General features: G+C 44.2%; 1 protein-coding gene across 4 annotated transcripts in view; it reads left to right on the top strand.

Annotated features, from left to right (window-relative positions):
- Positions 1-11,200, top strand: part of LOC119026192 (axin-2-like) — an 84,651-nt gene extending 73,451 nt beyond the window's left edge. For all 4 annotated transcript variants that reach the window (XM_037110377.1, XM_037110369.1, XM_037110385.1 and 1 more), the window contains 8 exons: positions 2,299-2,401; positions 4,278-4,418; positions 5,025-5,446; positions 5,553-5,702; positions 5,807-6,040; positions 6,215-6,319; positions 6,934-7,059; positions 9,653-11,200. In XM_037110377.1, the coding sequence (XP_036966272.1) occupies positions 2,299-2,401; positions 4,278-4,418; positions 5,025-5,446; positions 5,553-5,702; positions 5,807-6,040; positions 6,215-6,319; positions 6,934-7,059; positions 9,653-9,779 (1,408 nt within the window). In that variant the 3' untranslated portion in view covers positions 9,780-11,200. The remainder of the gene's footprint in view (positions 1-2,298; positions 2,402-4,277; positions 4,419-5,024; positions 5,447-5,552; positions 5,703-5,806; positions 6,041-6,214; positions 6,320-6,933; positions 7,060-9,652) is intronic.
- Positions 11,201-15,758: the final 4,558 nt, after the last annotated feature.

Here is a 15,758-nt window from a genome sequence, read left to right on the forward strand (position 1 = left end):
AGAGGCTGGAGAGAAGGGAGAAAAAAAAATTAGAACGTCTTGATGTGGGTGGGGGCGTTGCCTCATTTTCCTCAAAGTTGAAATGTATCCATCCCACCCACCCTTCTGCCACAACAGACTTGTTTTTTTCATATTATCTAATCGCTTTTTCCCTTTGAAGAGCTGGAGGAGAGGGGGAGGGAAATGGCCATTCGGGCCTCAAGACAAACTCATTGAAAAATGTTGGCACCAAATGAAAGGAGGCTTACTCACATGGTGGGTCGGTTTCCTGCCACTGGCCTCTGCGGCGTGCTGAGATCATGTGTCTGTGAGGCTTTCACAGGGGTTACTCATTTCTAGACCTTGGGACGGGGCATGAGGAACTACCCCTGGCCAGACTAGGGCACCCCCCCAAAAAAATCACCTCCACCCACCCAACCCGCCACAGCTCCTCTCCTCCACCCTCCAGAGCCAATAGCAGGAGTGGTTAGGCTCGAAGTGCAAGGGAGTGAGAAAATAAAGTGCATGGAGTATAAAGGGCTTAACTGAATCGCTTTCAGCCTATTGTTAGGTGAGGGGAGCTTAGGGGGATAAGAGGGTGGCTGACTGCTTTGAAAATGACTTGCACAACTGAATAGGAGATCCCCATAAAGTAAGGGCCCATGAAACCATGAAAGCGTCCACGACTGTTTTCCCTTCCCCAACCAGGACAAAGCGCCCAACCATCACATGTTTCGCCAGGGTGGGGACAGTTTGGATTGATAAAAGCATAATTGGTGATGGGGAATTTGGCGAGTTTTGTGTAGGAATGATGTTTTGCAGCTAAGTTTGGGGTGCTTGTTAGCGCACAGGTTCCTCTGGGCTGTTGAGTTAAACTTTTGAAGAGTTTCCTGTGTTACTTCCTGCGCCTTGAGGGATGATGGCTCGTAGTCTCAAGGGTACAGTTTGCGATGCATTGATTTTGGTAGTAGGCCTCACTTGCAAGGAGCTCGCTGCAACTCGGGTGATATCGGCAGCTTGGCTTCATTGTCTATTCTTCTTGACAATGTTACTTTGAAGTGTGACTTGCAGAACTTGTTTAGATGAATAAAGAAGAAAAAAAAGATCGATTGTTGAACCGCGTCATGTGTCAAAGTCATATTCTATTAATGGTTCCCACCAAGGTCTTTGACACAGGGATCTCGCCTGTCCTTGTCCCCAGCTCTCATCTCTCTCCACCTCTAACTGATTTTAGTGAAAGACGCAGCTTCTTCCTCTCTCATTCGAGGGAACAATTTGATTATTATGTCCTTTTACAGTGGTTAAAAGGCACACTGCAAATTTGAATCTCATTTCCCAGATAAAGAACAAGAAGAAGAGGATTTGGGAAGGGGGGGTGGGGGGATTTTTTTTCTCTTTTTGCTTATATCTTATTTATGGATTTACTTGGACGCTGGGGAATGCTGCTGCACCAACTTCAAACATTACCTTATCTTACAAACCAGCCTTTTGATGTTGCTGAGATCAGAGGCTCACAGCACAGCGCTTGCCAAACGAAGATGGCAGCGGGTGCATATGTGCATGAGTGTGAGATTTCAAAGAGGCAGCAGAAAAAGTAGCGTTTGGGCTAGGTCAGACACTTCTGAGCAGCCAAAACGGCCGAGATAATTGGCCCAGCTTAAGTGGCAGCTGACTGGAAAAGCTAGCAGACACAGAATGAAAAATGGAGAAAAAGGTTCCCAGAATAAATGCTTAATTGTCCTGAGACTTCTGGTATTCCTAGTTACGTCTCTATTTTCATATTAATATACCAGAGCTACAAAGCTAGCAGCACTTAAGCAGCAGTAGCTAGCCTGTTTTAGCCTGTTGTAGTTTCCTACTCTAGCCAGCTGCTGAGGTTAGCGCTACTTCTTCTGCTTTTTAAACAACTGCCAGAGTTGACAGGGACTGATGTAATCTTATCAGTGGGGCTTTTCTTTTGAAGCCCACAGTGGGATGTTTAGCATATCTCTCCCATTGTCCTGGTGTGTTTTGTTATGTGTGTTTTTGTTGCCTTGGCTTCAAGGGCTCCGCAGCCTTTTGATTTAGCTGTAATGTGCCTAGTGGGTGGTTACTGGGTGGTGTTGTGTCGGTCACTTCAATAATGAACAGCCTCCTGAGGGCTCTCCTCCACAAAGATTGCCTAATGACGCTAATGCACCGACGCTCGGTGTGAAGGTTCTGTGACCTGCATGATTATTGGCAGCAGCAAATGCTAAAATATAACAACCACTCGCTATGTGCCTATAACATTTAAGGAGTTCCCTTTATAAATGTGTAATAACTCTCTTTTTTTCACAGAGATGGAATCCCTCCATACAAACTGGGCACAAAGAAGCAGCTCCAGCGTGAGATGCATCGCAGTGTCAAGATCAATGGCCAGATAACGCTACCCCACTTTCCTGTAAGTCCTACTTCCTTAAGTTCTACTTCCTGTCTCAGTCTTTCCTTTTTTGTAATCTGCTAAACTCAAACTTTTACACACTGACAGACAACTGGGTCCTGATTCCCTTGAGGAGTTGTGCTTTATTTTATTTTTTCAGAGCTCATGTTGTGTCAGAATACTATATTTCATTCCCCCGCTCGTTTTCATATAAAAGTCAGAGTAAATGAAAGGCAGCATTTGCATACCGCTTCACTTCTTCTTCCGCTGTTTCAAACCCCCTTCTTCCCCATTCCCAGTAGCTTCAGTAGGGCTGTAAATATAAACTTGTGTTGTCATCTTTGTATTCCATCTCAGTATCTGTAGCATGTCACAGTGTGTCATGGCTCTATCAATTACATTCATCAGTGGTAGCTGTGATTTTCCTATAGGTAATAGATATCACAACAGTGTTAATTGTAATTATTAAATTCAACTTTTAAATTACTCTATTATCTAAATAACTGATTAGCAACTCTACATCCTAGCAGATGAGTAGGAGTAACATCACTATTCAATTCCACTTTCCTCTACTCCCACCCTGATATCTGGTCCCATTAGTATTTGGGTCATACAGTGTAAGTGCTTTAAATTCAAGACTCTGTTGACCTGCTGAAGTTGTTGTGAGAAGGTTTAAGGAAGTGGGTTAGAGCAGATTGACACAGGTTAGGTGGTGGATTTGTTTGAGACAAGAAAAGAAACTTGAAATTCTTTTGTCTCTATATCCAAACACGGGTGTGTGTATGTGTGTGTTTGTGCATGCGTTTGACAGTGTTGTCTGTTCCCCCTTTTTTCTCTCTTCCTCTCTGTCTTTTCTCTGTCTCTCAATCTCTCTCTCTCTTTTCCTTTCCCACTTGCACTCCTTTAATGTCTCCCTCCTGATTTGGAGATGGCTCTGTCTCCCATGATGCACCAGCCCCAGGCAGCGGGGGCCCCGTGCAGGGCTGGCGCTCCTTTGCCAGCAGCTCTGCTTGCCTTTCTTCTTCCTCCCTTCATCGTGTCTACAAAGAGATGAGAGGAACAACAAAAAAAGAGTCAAAATCAAGAAAGCCAGTGTGCCAAATAACAAAAAAGTAAGAAAGGGAGCGAGAGAAGCCGGTGCATATAGTTAAAGAAAAAGGAGGATAATGTGACTAGAGTACCTCTGAGCTGCCCTGCATGCAGCCGGGAAATAAATTACTACTTCCCCTCAGATCTTCCCAGTATTTGACTCCTCTATCCTCTCCCTCCCTCTATTCCCTCCTTCTCTGTCTCGCTCTCTTTCTGCCACCATTGCCACTTCACTAACGCACATCTCAATCCTCTTCCTCTTTTTTCATGCTGTTAATTTTGTCCCCCTCTCCCTTTTTTCCAACCCTCTCCTCTCCTCACCCTCTCTTCTCTGTCGATATCTGGCTTTTATTCGGAGATTTAAAGCTGCGTGTCCCTCCCACCCCTAGTGTGCGTTTGATGTTTGACAAGGGCCCTTTGAAGTGTGCTGACTTCAGAGGCTGCCTAGCTGATGGCTTGGTCGGGCTACAGAGGGTGCAGGCAGGGGGCCTCCCCTCCGAGCGAGACCAACTGCTACCCCGCCATCACTACCCCCTTCTCTCCCCCTCGCCCAGCAGCCTGGCACTGCCAAGGGCACTGGGCATGAGAAGATCTGGGTAGGGATGGGCGGCGGAGAAGGTTCAGGTTAGCTCGAGGGCAAGGGCATCTGGATTAGGCCTTTTGGAATAGTAGCAGGCTTTTTGGAACAAGATAGGATTAGGGCAAGGGCAGTGGATTAATGCAACATATTGCATCCGTCAGAAACACTACACAGTTGCACTCGCACACACACTAAAGTGTCCTTCCCCTTGTGTTGTTTACCCTGCAGAGGACACACCGGCTGCCTAAGGAGATGACCCCCGTTGAGCCCTCAGCCTTTGCTGCCCAGCTCATCGCCCGGCTGGAGAAGCTAAAGCGAGAGCAGGACACCATGAGTTCACTGGAGGAGAGACTGCAGCAGATCCAGGAGGTACGGAATCACATAAACCTGTTCGAAACAATCTGACACTTCTACCAACAGTAAGCACAGCTCCCACTGAGAAATTCTAACTTGTATCCAAGTTAACTTGAGACGATGGCTCCATATTGCACTACAAAAGCCTTTATGCCAGTTTTAGCATGTCGAAGAACAAGGAAAAGACCAAGGGATTTGAAAGTCTGTCTTGGTTTAGCTACTACTTTCCTTTTCCTCTCTGTCCTACGCTACTTCATCTGGAGGAACTTTCAAACTTATGTTTCTAGGCACACTTGAAGTTCCTTCAAATAGTTAGCACTTAGCTACTCTCCAGTGGCACGTTTGCTGAGTATGTGTAGTGCCAGTCTCTTTGTGAAGCACAGGCACACTCTGCATTATAGATGAAGCGCACCCAAAGCCTGTTAGTGAAGATAACAGTGCGGCAAAAAGGAAACTCAAATCAAGTTATCCAGGCGTGTGCTCTCACTGACTTCAGAGGATGATAGATATAAGTTGGTGTAAGTTGAGACATAAATTCCTCCTTTTTGCTGCCTTTCCCACATGTGACTGTATACGAATGTTTTGTCAATTGCCTTAACTTTTTTTCCTTTGCCTGTCAAGGAGGAGGAAAGGGAGGAGAGCAGCGACCTCGCCAGCAGCACCTCCCTCCATCACCCTCTGCTTCCGTCTGGCAGCCAATGCGAGGAAGACCCTCAGGCTATCCTAGATGAGCACCTATCCCGTGTCTTGAAGACACCTGGCTGCCAGTCACCAGGTGTGGCTCGTCACTCGCCACGTTCGAGCTCCCCAGATCGAACGGTTGCAACGCTGTCCACTGGCCATGGGCCTTTCTTTGGTGCTTATCCTGGGGCCACCAAGGCTCTTATGACAGGAAGGCAGTCCACAAAGCACATCCACCACCACTACATCCACCATCACCACGCTGGGCCCAAGACCAAGGAGCAGATTGAGGCCGAGGCGGCTCAGCGCGTGCAGTGCCTCTGCCCTCCAGGGGGCGCCAATTATTCTGACTTCACCCCTGCGTGAGTGTAACCTCTGTGTTGTGCTCATAGTACCTTATTTCTTCAGTTTTCACTGTGGTGAGGCTGCTCTGTCTCTGATCTCATCTTGCCTCTTCTTTTTCCCCAGTCGCTGCAGCACTTTGTCAAGGCGGTCAGTCAAGGCCACCGATGAGGGCGTTTCTTCACCGCACCTTCCCCTAGATGCCACCGACCGATCTCAGAATGTTTGGCAGTGGATCCTCGAAAGTGAGAGGCAGGGCAAGCACAAGCCACACAGGTGAGTGTGGGCCAGGAAGTCCCACAAAATTACCAAGTACCAAGAATCACTGGTGTTTTGAGTTACCAGCTCACGTTATATACTGACCCTTTTTATCCTTACAGCACTCAAGGTCTAAAGAAGTCCAACCCCCTTGACGTCAAGACTCTGACAAGTCGGACGCACTCCTCTTGGGGTGGAGGTGGCATCGGCAGCGGGGCTCACCTCCGCGGCCACCACCCAGGCCATCCATTCATCCAGGACCCGGCCATGCCACCCCTGCCCCCACCCAACACCCTGGCACAGCTCGAGGAGGCCTGTCGCCGACTAGAAGAGGTGTCCAAGCCACCGAAACAGAGGTAGGCACGCATTCAGCTTTACATTTAAACCAAAACTGGGATTCATACATATTCCATATCTCCCTCTTCCATATTTGATTGAACACATCAGAACAGACTGAAAATGCTGTCCAGTGGTTTCTCTTCATACTGATGTGAGTATTAATTAGTCATTGATCTCTGTGATTTTGACAGGCAATCAGCAGCAGCCAGCAGCCTTCAGAGAGACAGGAGCCATCCAGCAGCTGCTTTTCCCACCGGAGGCAGCCCTCAAGCCAGCTCTGGACTCCAAACAGACGAGTATGTGTCTCTCCTTTTAGGTTTTCCTTTTTCTTTATTTCTATAGCCCTTTTTCTTTTTTTTTTAGAATTCTTCTCAGTTGCTTTCTAGCTTTCTGCAGCTTTCTTACACTTAAACGCTTTTTTGAGCGTTCCCTCTCTTTCCAAGCTTGTGTTTTCGCCCGCTTCCTCGCAGAGTTTCTCGCTCTTCCCTTCAAAGAGAGATGTTATGAGTCAGCATAGCTATGTCTTTGAACTCCTCTTCTTTCGCCTTTTAATCATTTAAGATTAAACATGCTTTAATACCGAATCCTAACTACCCACCCGTCTCCCAGCACACACACACACTCACCACTGGAACCCAACAAAGACGTGTTAAGTAGCCCCTGGTAACTCGAATTTATCTGCCCCCTTCATACATTTGTTGTTGAATGGGTTGGAGTGTTTGATGTTAAGCTACAACCACCTGACTGAGAGGCCTCTTTTCATTTTAATTGTTTGACCCTCGGCGAGCCAGCTGTCTGTTGGCATCCTCCATTAATAATATTCCAAAGATTCTTTGTCCACATTCAACAATCAGACTCCTTCTCCTCTACGTACAGTTGTTTAAAAGCAGTTTTCATTTTGCATTTTCAGGTCGAAGGAGCTTGTGGTCACGTACTTCTTCTGTGGTGAGGAGATTCCTTATCGCAGTATGATGAAGACCCACTGCCTCACCCTGGGACACTTCAAGGAACAGCTTAGCAAGAAAGGCAACTACCGGTAAATATGAACCACTGACGACAGTACACAGATCACAGTACACTAGCACATACTTGGATAGATGTTTGTTCAAAGCTGTTTGGATGCAGTCGGTACTGTAGCAGGGTTAGTTGTGTTGTGTGTATGTATGTGCATTTGTTATTGGACCTGTATATGCTTGTCTGTTGAGTGGGAGTGTGAAATACTAGAGCTCAATAGTTGAAAAAAAAAATGGGCTGATCCACTGTATTCAGGGCTTACAGAGAGAGGGAAGAGGAGGGGGGTTCTGGAGCAAATTTTTTCTCACATCTGGTACTGATTTTCATGGTAAGGCAGCCTTAATAAATATGGCTTTGAAGCCTGGGACATTTTATTTTGTGCACAAAGACCATTGCGAGGCCTTCAAATTCCTCCTCCACACTGTTGCATCAGACATTAAAATCAAACGCTTCAAGCACCTTCTTCTGTTAATGACTGATCGGCGTTAAAACAGAAAAATTGCCTCCTATCAATGAGGGGGAATTTTCTAAAGAATGTAAGACTGTATAAGTAATTTAAAATTAGATGGCATGTCAGTCTGACTAGCCATTGTATTTTAAATCCAGGTTTGCTTTATCAAGTAACTGTTTCAGTTCTGCATAGGTTTTATTCCAATGAAAATACACAAAGCCTGCATGCCCATGACATCAACATTAGCTTACAGCCACATCTGCTTGTTAGGCAAGAGAGAAGAAGGCCTGCAAACAAGTCATTGCACCCCTGCTATCCCATAACTCTTCATCGCGCAAAAAAGGGGGGGGGGGGATGAAGCGTCTGGCTTCAATGGCAGCAGAATGTGTGGAGTTGGTTAATTTGGAGATGGCAGCGGTACAGTGGAGAACAGTATGCCGCAGCTCTGCCAGACGATATTGGTGCCAGATGTTGCGAAGAGAGAAAAATCCTGCCACATAAAACATGTTCCAATGGAAAGACTCCTTCTGTCTCTCTCTGTCTCACTCTCTGAAACAAAGTGATGACTTTGAACTATTTGTGAGTGAAAATGTTGCATTTTCTCCTGGAAAAAAAAAAATCAGCCAGTTAATTTGAGATGTGTGATGCATTCATTTGTTTTTTTACTAATGAAAATGAAAAAGGCAAACTCCTGCCCAGCAAGCTCAAAGAACACAGAAATACTTTGCTGAAATGCCATAAGAGTAAATGAAGCCATCAGTCCTTTGTCTCATAAATGCAAACTTGAGTCGAAAGTCTTGCAGCTGCTGTAGTACAACCTCCCTTTATTTTTGTGTAATTACAATCAACAAGGAAAATAAAACTGTATGTGTATGTTTTAGGACACCCCTCCTTACATTTGTTGTTTGAATGACTCTAAGCTGTATGATTGCTCGTAAAACAGAGAGCTTTTTTTTTTTTTCTGTATTCCGAACACCGACACACATGGGCAAAATGAGGCATTTTTCCATTACAAAGCTTATCATTAAATCCCCTCCTGCTGATCTTTTGCTGGGTTTAAAGTAGAGAGGAGAAATCATTAGGAGCTCCAGGAGACTTCACAGTCACTGGGACCAAGCTAACCCTGGGAGTTATCTCTGCTTGAGAGAAGAAGAAGAGTGGGCTAGCTAGGTGACCTGTGACCTCCAGGAGACCGTCTGAGCGGTCACCACCCTCCCCCCTCCCTGGATAAAGCCCCTCAGGCTCGGCCCACGTCCAGCCTATCACACCCACTCAGTGGGCCAGGCAAGGCCTGCGCTCCGCTTCCCCCAGCTTTCTTCCCTTCCTGTTCCCTCTTTTTTCCTCTGTTCTCCACTGGTGATCGGAAAGCTGCCCAAAGTGTGTGTGTGACTGTGATGACGTGTGTGTGTAGGAGAGAAACACTGGACATGTTCGTGTTTATGTGCAAGCAGCGGAGTGTGCTCTTGCAGTCACAGGCAGACTCTCAGGCACCTGAAATGTCAACCTGTGTGACAGAAAGGCCCTTCATTTGACAGCCAGCCCAATTAGAAGCCATGGAGACACAGAGCAGGAGGGTGCACTACTGAGGGGGGCCTTAAGACAGCCTCTAATTAACCCTTCAACTTTAATAAGACCTTGCAGGACAGATAGGCATCTGTAGAATGGCCAGCAGTCATGATGAACAAGTGGATGAGGAGACGTGCACACATGGATGAACACACACACACACACACACACACACACACACAAACAGACTGTTTCTAGCAGCTTGAATTATCACAGGGAGTGTTTAAACGGAGGGTTCAGCTCTGTTTGTGCAGCGGTGTGATGTGGAGTCAGGCTCTGCCTTTGAAGTGTGCAGGGATGGCATTGAAGGCTATGACTAAGTTGTTTTGAGCAGGATCCATTTCTGGCTCTCAGAGTGTGTGTGTTTGTGTTTGATTTGGACTAAAGGGAGTTGTGCGCGAGCCTGTATATGGAAGTAGTCGTGTAGGTGCCTCAAAGCGGTTTAAAACATGATGAAATGTATCAGATGCACTCCTGCTGCCATTCTTGTCAGTTTTCGTTTGAGTTCAATTTCTGGTTCTCTTTTCTTTTTTTTTCACATACACCTACGCTCAACGTTTTCTAATCACAGACCTCTCTCGTTGTTTTTCCTCCTCAGGTACTACTTCAAGAAAGCCAGCGATGAGTTTGAGTGTGGTGCCGTGTTTGAAGAGGTGTGGGAGGATGCCACCGTGTTGCCCATGTATGAGGGCAAGGTCCTGGGCAAGGTGGAGAGGATGGACTAAAAGCCACTTTGTTGCCAGCTAACCAACCAACAAACCAACCAACCATTGCCCTTCCTCACCCAACCAAAAGCTAAACTGTCCCTAAAAACTTGAGCAAGAGACTCTTTGTAATTAACAAAAAACACTCTGGACTCCTTTTTTGTTTTTGTTTTATTGTTTTTTTTTCCTATTTCTTAATATTAAGCTAAACAGAGTTAATATATCCAGCACAAGAGGAGTGATTGAAGGAAGACGAGCCAATGAAGTATGCCGAACCCAGAGGAGGTGCCGCCCCTCCCTGACTTTATCAACCAATCAGCCTTAGAAACACAAGGGAATGAAATGAGAGACTTTAAAAGACCAATACAAGGATGATGATGATGATGATGATGATGATGATGATTGGAGGACAGTGGGGGGGGACCCCGCCTCTTCTTGAATATAACCACTGAAGATGTAGACTGTTTTGTTGTGATGTAATGCGAGACTGATGATGCATTCACTAGCAGGTGCTGAACACAGTGCCACCAACCTGCTCTTAATGTTCCACTCTAACATCGTTACAAAAACGTCTGTACATGTGCATATACATACATGCATATATGTATATATACATGTATTATATATATAGATGCTTTTGTAATGAGTTGAAAGTTTTTATTAAGTATTTATTGAAAAAACAGACCCACTCTTTTCCCCGTTGTCCCTTCCTAAGTCCTCTTAAACCTGTGTTCCTCCCCCTCCCTATTTCTAGCCATTGGGCAAGCTGCTTTGAATGTTGGGAGAATACTGTGGTGATATTGTTTAGTGTTTTTTTTTTTTTCTTTGTTTTTACTTTACACGACGGACGTGACACTAGCCTAGCACCTCCCATAGCCTTGTAGCCCCGTCTGACCCAAACTAACAACCTTAGCAGTGGTCTTGTCTGAGGCGCACTCCCTCCACTATTCTAATGGTCAATCCCAGTCTTATATGCTGCTGATAGTTTGTAATGTTAAGTTTGTCACACTAGTATTTCCTCTGTCTCTCTCGTTGTCCCCCTCCCTCCCTTTTTCTCTCAGTCTGTCGACAGAGCTCAATCTTTTTTGTTGTGCCTTTGTTTGTAAACCAGGCATTGCACAGGGGGGGATGAAAACAGTTGCAGACACACACAGAGAGGAGACCTGGAGCACAAGTTGTACCATCTAATAATGGCAGTGTTTACAGCCCGCACACCAAAATAACTTGCGCTAACAAGAACCAGTTTGGGTCACCGAGAATGACTTCACGAGGAAGTCAGCTAGCGTGTCAAAAAAACAGAAAAAAAAAAAAAAATGTAAACGTTGAAGAATTATGGCTCCGATATCCTTTGAATGTTGTTACAGTAACATCGTATATAGCAGAGCTCCTGTATACATTGTAATTATGCATTCTGAAGTATGGATACTGACACATGTGATGCACACATAGAGTACACACACACATGCTCATAAACAGTACACACACACACACACACACACACACTATCGCTGGTGTTTTATGAGTACAGCACCTGTGCCTACATGGATGCCATACCATGTGCTACCCTGTTTCAGGGTTTTAATATATATCCCTTGGTTTTCAGAAGGGTTTTATGTTGAAAAGATATTTTTATGCTTTTAATAATATCCTGTAATCATGTTTTTGTTTTTTTTTACACCACGGCCTTTTGTTTTGTTTTGTTTCATTCTATCTAAACTGTAAATTATACATTATATAAAGAGTTTCATTTAAAGATTTACATGGACCTATAATTATTGTAATTATTGAGAGATGTAGCCTTTATTAAAGTTTTATATTTTTCAAATGAAAGATCTTGTACCTGAAATCACTTCTTTTATCATATTCATTCATTCAGACCTTTGTTTAAGCCTCAAAATTAAGAGGGATGGCAATGATGTTGACAGAGAGTTAAAACTGTTTTACAAAAGCAATTCTCACTGAAAACAACTGCACACATCAAGATATCGCAGCATATCATGGCCAGGCCATACTGCACAGCAAACGCCTTTGCTGCATGTCTACTCCATTACGCTGGTCTAAGAAGCCACAAGAAAAAAAAATCTTGTCTTCGATCTTAAATCCATTAAGAAAACATCAGTATCAGCTGTACAATTTCAAATGCAACAATAACTAAATGATAATAAATACTGAATAGTGTAATTAACACTCCACACTGCGATACGGCAAAATGACGTATACTGAAAACGAAAGTTGGCTAAGTAGAACAGGTATATGGAACCTATTGATGAATACTCCAAAGAATGATGCTCGACAGTTGTACCGTCTGTACAGCCTCCATGTCTCTCTCAGTGACAGAGAACGTGAAATGTTGTAGTCGTCACCGTTCAAGAGGCGCGGCTGTGTAGTGCTGCGACCACTGCACAGCGTGGAGTGAAGGTGGAGCGAAGGCCCTTCATTTCTACTGAAATAACTTATAATACCTGTTTTTTTAATCACGTCCTGTCATCATTTTGGAGAGGAGTTTCACAGAAAGAGCCTGAACATTGCCTCTTGTCCGTTAAAAAAAAAAAGAAGTTTAAATTCATGAATGCAAGCTGCTAATTCACAGCGTAAACAGGAATCACTGAAAGCCTGTAACCTTTTGATGCGTTACAGCTCCTCAGTGGTTAAATGTGTGCGTTCTGTATTCAGCACTTAAATGGGAGACATTAAGCATGGAAATGGGGGCATGGGCTAATTGGTCCTATTAAAGAGCAATGAGTACCAGCGCTTACTCTCTGACTGTCAACACAAACATTAATGAAGCCCCCTGCATCCCCTATCAGAGGGCCCAGCCATGTTTGTCTCAATTATCTGGCTTTATTTCAGCTGTAGGGGAGAAGATCGTTTAATACAAGGAAATAATTCAGCGGTGGGGAGCGTGTGCTGTCGGCCGCATGCAGACCCACTCACTTCCACGGCTCAATTCATACTGTTGACATAAAGGGAGGCTTGCAATTGGCAAAAAGCAGAGGTAGCCACGTAACAAAGATAACAACAGTCATTACTGACAAGCTTTCACTTCCCACAAAATGATCTTCTCGTTTCTTTCTCCCCTGGTAGCTGTTCCTGGCAATATGGCAAAAAAAGAAAAAAGAGACACAGACAAGCCGCCAGTGCTTGTCACATCTATGAGATACTGCAGGTTTTCTCAGTCTTAAAGCACATACGCACACATTTATTTACTTTTTTTTGCTTTAAAAATCATTTCACTGCAGCCATCCCTGAACAGTTTGTATTCATAACGCCACAAATAGCAGATTAATTTCCCAGACTCTTTTCATCAAAGGCACAGAGCGGTGAAACTTCAACACATAATCAATGCATTACATACCCCCCAAACCTTAAAATCCATTCCTCCATGGCTTTAACTTTACAATGAAGAGGGTTTAATCGGGCTGAACCAGCTACTTTCTGTTGAACTGTCTGGAACGGGGCAGGTGTAACCCTCCACCCCTCCCTGCCTCTCCCCAACTCTATTTTTACAGCCTCTTGGGGCTCCGGCTTTGAAGGGAAACCTATCCAGGAAAATTGCTTGCATTTTTCCCCACTGAAGCGTTGATAGATGGACATTGACTGTCGCATTCCCTCTCTTGCACATCAGGAGCTCGCCCCCACCCCCCCGCTATCTTCTCTCAGCCTTTCTGTAGTATTCCAGCTCTAATAGGTGCATTGTTGAAGTGTGGTGCAGGTTATGCACAGGTTCCAAAGTTTCCACCTTCACGGGAGGACTTGACTTCAACTTACATTTTAACGTGAAACGTGCGATTGTTTCAGCAGACATTTCTGTGGTGTGACTTTGATTTCATCGGCAGCATGCGTTTTTCTTTCTCGCCGCACCGCGCACCCCATATGTCTGATACCCACTACCTTCATCCCCGTCTTTTCTCCAAACACTGGCATTCATTTCTCCTTGCATTGTGGTAATTGGCATAGCATGGTTGGGGCTATTGTAAACATGGCTGTGTGAGACTGGTATAAAGAGGCACCAGTCACTCCCCAGGCTAAGCTAGTGTGCGAGGCAGGCAGGGGCTGCTGCCTATTGTGCTGGTGAAGCCTTTGTAGATTTGCAGTGGGCCCCTTTTTAATCGCCTTCTCATACGCCGCTTGCCGACTCGCTTTGCATATTTAATTGCCAGGTAAAATCATTTTGTCGACAATCCGTTTAATTATTTGATTGTACAGTAACCGTAAAGAGTGAGCGAAGGGAAGAGGAAGGGATAAAGGGGGATAGAGAGAAGAAGAGAGACAGAGAGAGAGCAGCAGGCAGCAGAGAAAGAAAGAGGTCTGTTGCCAGAATAGACATCAAAGCTGTGCCTTGATGTTGATGTTGAATGGGCATTAATGGTTTCTGAAGGCAAGAGATTGCACAGGGAAAAAAAAAAGAAAGAGAGAAAAGAAAAAAAAATAAACCCTCCTTTTTCTCTGACAATCCCGCCAGCAATCTCAGTAAATGCATAAACATTGGAACCCGGTGCCAGATAGACGGCTTGAGCGGAGAGAAAGAAAGTGAGAGCTGGTTGGATTGTTCACTTTCATTTCCTGTAACAATTGAAGGGCGAGTAACAGAGAGGAGATGGGTCAAATGGCCTGATTGGAGGCAGCCGGTGTTTAGGAGACTATCACCATCTTAAACATTTAGTTTAAAAAGAACAGAGGATTAAAATATTGAATGTCTGAAGTCTGATGTGCCATGGACATCGAGGAACAGTACATCGGGTTGTATGTCACCTTCACAACTTAAACAATTAGCACATACTGATTTAGCACAACGCTGTCAATGCGAAGAATCATCTCTCTCTCTCTCTCTCTCTCTCTCTCTCTATATATATATATATATATATATATATATATATATATATATATATATATATATATATATATATATATATATATATATATATATACCATAATGCTTATATATGGCACAAAATGTACTCATAATGCTTTAATGCTTATATATGGCACAAAATGTACTCAAGTGACACATATCAGATGTTTTGTTGAAGACATTTTGATCAAGTACATAGAATAGGCAAGATCATTATGCCTAATAGGCAGACCGCTGTCCTGGTCCAGACCCAGGTACCATCCTGTCTGGACCCCAACCTGTACTTAGTGAGATTTGTTACATTTTGACAGAGCATTTCTATTTTCTTGCTTCTACAGCACTATTGGCCAAAGAAACCCATAGATGTATGACCTATGGAATGCATTGTGATTAGAGTCAGATACCACACACAGATGACAGAGGAAACAGGAGACAACGGTCAACAGAGTTTTTAAGTTTTTAATAAGGACTCCAACATGGTCATTCTTCCTGTTGGCAGTTTAAAGTCAGTGTGACTCACTTCTGAGCCCTCTGTGATTATTAAAAGTGTAAATGTGGTGTGCCTAGACAGCATAGAGTATGTTTTGAGCATATATACCAACTGAAAAACAAACTAAGTGACAGGAAATCAAATATTTCATTAAAATATAAAAGTTTTACATTATGTAGTTCTGGATCTTTGCCTTATGAACATGTCTCAAACAATCTGTAAACACAACAGTGATCCTATAAAGTTGAACATGAGCAGTTGCTTAGCCACACATCCAGCAGTAACGGAGCAACAGTAGCATTAACTTTGGGTTGTGTATAACTTACCTTCAACTTTGCCTTTCTCTGTTTTGGTCTCCAACAACTCCCAAAGGAAATATTGGGTTAATTAGTGATGAAATGCTCCACTATGGTCACCAGCAAGTTGCCTGTCTTCTGTTTGGGGCTTAGCAGGTAGCGGACTATTGATTGATCAGAGCTCTTCTCTGGAAACAGCTCCCTGCTGCTGGAATCGGAGTGTTAAGAGCAATGAAAGTGACCCAACACTTTTAGTTTTTGGTCTGTAAAATCCAAAACATTGAACTGAAAGATGGTAAAATGCTCCACTGAGCAGAAAGGAATGTCAGAGCTGCCGATCATTGTTTGTGGGTTCATCATGA

This window comes from Acanthopagrus latus, chromosome 1, assembly GCF_904848185.1.
Source record: "Acanthopagrus latus isolate v.2019 chromosome 1, fAcaLat1.1, whole genome shotgun sequence".
NCBI classification, from domain to species: Eukaryota; Metazoa; Chordata; class Actinopteri; order Spariformes; family Sparidae; genus Acanthopagrus; species Acanthopagrus latus.